The sequence below is a fragment of the Xiphias gladius genome, chromosome 1 (genome assembly GCF_016859285.1).
Source record: "Xiphias gladius isolate SHS-SW01 ecotype Sanya breed wild chromosome 1, ASM1685928v1, whole genome shotgun sequence".
Lineage (NCBI taxonomy): Eukaryota > Metazoa > Chordata > Actinopteri > Istiophoriformes > Xiphiidae > Xiphias > Xiphias gladius.
Window position 1 is genome coordinate 20,044,697 of NC_053400.1, and position 3,900 is coordinate 20,048,596.

General features: G+C 40.6%; 1 protein-coding gene across 1 annotated transcript; it reads right to left on the minus strand.

The window, feature by feature from the left end:
• Positions 1-660: 660 nt before the first annotated feature.
• Positions 661-3,161, minus strand: adma (adrenomedullin a). The gene is made up of 4 exons (XM_040142450.1): positions 3,053-3,161; positions 2,332-2,434; positions 2,091-2,216; positions 661-1,906 (listed from the first exon to the last, which is right to left on the minus strand). The coding sequence occupies exons 2-4, from the start codon at positions 2,424-2,426 to the stop codon at positions 1,603-1,605; spliced, it is 525 nt and encodes a 174-aa protein (XP_039998384.1). The 5' UTR covers positions 2,427-2,434; positions 3,053-3,161; the 3' UTR covers positions 661-1,602.
• Between the last annotated feature and the right edge of the window lie 739 nt (positions 3,162-3,900).

The following is a 3,900-nucleotide window of genomic DNA, read 5'->3' on the forward strand; positions in this document are numbered from 1 at the left end:
GCAAGTGCACATGTTGACAGTTGAAGCCTTTGCATTCTGGGACTGGTCTGAATAAAAAAAAGACAAAGGGAATGCATCCAAAAGATAAATATATTTACTGTATATGTCTTATGTGGTTTAGTCTGAACTCCTTAAAAATGTCAAACAAGGGGTGATAATGTGTCAAATAAAGAGGTCTACAGCCTTCCAGTGCTGTTCAGTCTTGGGGGTCTGCTTGAATGTGAAGGCCAGTGCTTTGTTGGAGCAGTTTTTGTGATGCTCTCACAGGAATGTTGGACCGGAACCCCCTGCGTCGGCCTTCTCATGTCCAAATCATCTACCATTAAACACAGATGGAACTAAAGCCTCAGCCCCCTCTGATGGCTTTAGGGCTGCTCTGTGATGTGGGGTGAGCCAACAAATATGAGCTGAACCAAGCAGGAATGCGCCTGGCACCCTGTCTGCCCTTTTTTTGAGGGGAAGGGGGGCATCATAACCAGGGGAATGTAGTGAGAGGAGGGGAGGCTCTAATGAGTCCCTGTAATCACTTAACAGAGACCAGGTGCTCTGTGTATGTGTAGCAGTGCACTTGAGACAATAGAATGTCACTTTAAGTTTACGAGAGCCAGGAGAAAAAGAGGTCTGGACAAGGTCTAGATTTTGTATGCAAAATGTTTATTGAAGGACAATGTTATTGCTTTGACAAATAAAATAAAACACATTTACAAATATATAATATACCTATGAAACAGATATCCTATTACCACAGTTTGCAAAAGAATAATGACAAATAGCTACAATGCCCATATATATTTCTTCCTGTACAAAAATAATTCTATCTGCATAAGTACTTTAATGTAACTTCTATATAATATTTAAATAAAGGATTTCACATATACATATACCTGCAATAAAAAAAAATATAGATTGCACATGTTTTGTACAAACAATAACAATTTCAAGTATATTTCAATCCATTGTGGACTGGCACATATCTCACAGAATCTAAGGCATTTTCCCTTATACAGTGTCCAAAACTTTATATAAACTGAAAGCTTCAAAGCTCTGTAGCCTATCTTCCTGTTTGGCATTGTGATGAAGATGTCTTTTCCTGATGATTCATTTGACTTTAAGTCCAAATGGAAAAGTGCAGACAAGTACTGACAGTTTGACAGTTTGGAACACGGTGGTATAATCCTTAAAGGATAGCACTTATCAAAGTCCTGGCCTTGAGGAATAAGTGTGTAAAGTCCCAGAAGCAGAAGAGAGTCCCCTCTTTAAGCCAGGGGATGTGTGCACTTTGCCAGGTATTAGCACTCTTCCTTTCCCTCTGCCGAGCAGAGAGCAGCACCTGTAGTTTTGTCCATGCTGTGCCATCCAGTGTCTGTAAGCTAGCTGCAGTTGTTTGCACGCTCTACATCGCTGAGCTGCAAGGCTCAGCCTTTAGAGAAACTCAGTGCAGCCAGTCTTGCTCTGACTTAGTCCTCATGCCTGGAAAAAATGTGCTGTGGAATACTTGGCAGGAGTCTGAGGCATTTCGAGAATTTTAGAAAAGAGCAGAGAGGACACTAACTCTCAGCTACTCCCTTGCTTTTGTTCCCAACTCCTCTTGCAACGTCCCACTCATGTCTGTCTGAGGAGAGCTTTAAGCTTGTGAACCTGTGAGTCAGTTCTGCTCCACTGGGGCCTCAGCCTGTCCTGCTCTAGCCTCAGTGTGACTATGTGTGCCGGAAGAGATCGACGCCTCCGGCCGTACCCGTTCGGGCTGATCTTGTCAACAGGGGCGCTCCCAATCTTCATCTTGTTATTGAGCTGGTGCAGGCGGTGTGCCAGGTCGTGCACTGTGCAGGTGCCGAGCGAACAACCTTGTTTTTTTGACTGGTTGGCTGAGTTTTTCGACCTCTTGGTTCGGACATTGATGTCAGTGCTGGAGGACAGAAGGAGAGACGAGGACATTAATCTATGTTGTTCATTCGTGAATCGGGTATTCTTTGCTTAAATGTAGTATTCCTTTTGTATGACAAGCAGAACACATTTAAATGAAAAAAATGACATAATAACCAATTGGAGACAATTTGTAGATTTTTAGGATTGAATGGTTAATATCATACCTTGAATGTGGCAGCAAGGTATCCCTGATATCTTCTGGTCGGACAAAGTGCTCAGACTGTGCTGTCTCCTCTACTGATACGCTGTCAAGATCCCGTCTCAATCTGCTCCCTAGCCATATGCTTAGCCTGGGAGAGGAGAAAAAAAGTCCATTAGTCTTAGGCAGATAATTCAGTAGACAGGTAACTGCTGTCACATCTTGTATCAGATGAAAACATTTTCATAATTGAATGAATGACTCACCTTTTTTTCAACTCAGGATTCACTTCAAGTTCCACACAGTGTGCTACTGTCGCCAGCAGGCAGCAATAGAGAAAGGACTGGAAGATCATTTTCATTTTGACTCCTGTGGAAAGTAGAGAAAACATTTTTTTAGTTATTTATTTATGTTATAAATTAATAATTAACTGCATGAATTTCCTACTGTCCCTCTATGCATTTAAAACTCCTTCATACAGTAGTCCATTAAGTGCCACACTGGTGCTTGCTTACACAAGAGTCCAAAAGCCAAGTTATTTACACTTATCATTCATTTATTTAAAAAGTTAAGCTAAGGTCAGATTTTGCTGGTTAAGTAAACCTACAACTATGCTTTGGGCCGCTGGCCAATAATGCGAAGGACACAGTCTACCAATGAGGGGTTCAAAATAGGCTCTGTCAACAAAAGTCAACAAAAACTAAAATGCCATTCAGCTCAGTCTCTGGATTAAATATAACAAAACAGTAAAATTAATTGCAACCAGAAAAACTATATGATATACTGTCTCTGTCAGATGCTTTACACCTTGGAGGCAAATCCTTCACAGACGGAGACATTAAGAGCTGAACTACTTATATAACCAGACAGATAACCTGTCCTTGTCTCTACACTTGTGCCCTGACCTCAAAAAAGCAAGGATAAAGCCATCATGCTGGGAGCAGAGCAAATCACAGCAAAATCTTCTTTTAAAGTAAGTGCACATACCTGTAAATCTCTGATAATTCAGTTGGGTGAGAAAGCTCTTCTTGTAGAATCAGCTGTAAAAGAGTACTCCACAGGTTTCTTGGAAGTGCCACTGGTTCTGTAAGGCAGCTGTGTCACTCTGCTAATAGCTCCTACACACCAGACTGGGAGCCTTTATACAGGAGGTGGGAGGGGCTCACTGACTGACACACAGTTTCTCATCCTTTTCCCCCACCCAATCAGCTACATTACTTCTGTACGGCTGCTCGTGTTTAAAAAAAACGATTAAAATGGTAAAGGAGGACAGTTTTAGAGCAGCCAGTGTACCCTGTGTTAAGTTTCACTGAGTCAAAACATTAACTTTTTCACAGCTCACTACAAATGATGCACCGACAAAGTGTAAAATTCTCATAAAATGTGCTTTGTTTTATTTCAGGATGTTTTTACTGGCAACAAATCAATGGTCATCAGTTTTGTAAATCAAATACGTGATTCACTCCCCCAGTAAGAGAACATTATTTTCATCTCAGCCAACTGCTTTCTATAGGGGGCATTAGAAATCTAAATAATCAGAGAAGAAAAGGTTTAAACATTCATCTTGTTATATTTGAGCTTTAAGGTCGGTAATGTATAGTTTTGTTAATGTTCCTTTAAGTACAACTGGCTAATTGTCTAAAATAAATTTTAAGGAATTTTTCCACAGTCTGCATTTCAGGGCACTCCCCGACACAGTGAACTTCCATGTCCGCTTGAAAGTACTGGATGCATGATTTGAGACTTGGAAAGATACAAGCATTAAGTAACTGATTAAACATAGTAAGTACATCTAAGTGTAAACACAACATACTCAATGTATTTGTTTGTATAGG

Coding starts and splice junctions, on each gene's coding strand:
- adma (XM_040142450.1), bottom strand. CDS start 2,426: ATGAAAATGATCTTCCAGTCCTTTCTCTATTGCTGCCTGCTGGCGACA. Junction 2,217..2,331: donor AATCCTGAGTTGAAAAAAAG/GTGAGTCATTCA, acceptor CTCCTCTCCCAG/GCTAAGCATATGGCTAGGGA. Junction 1,907..2,090: donor ACCTTGCTGCCACATTCAAG/GTATGATATTAA, acceptor TCTGTCCTCCAG/CACTGACATCAATGTCCGAA.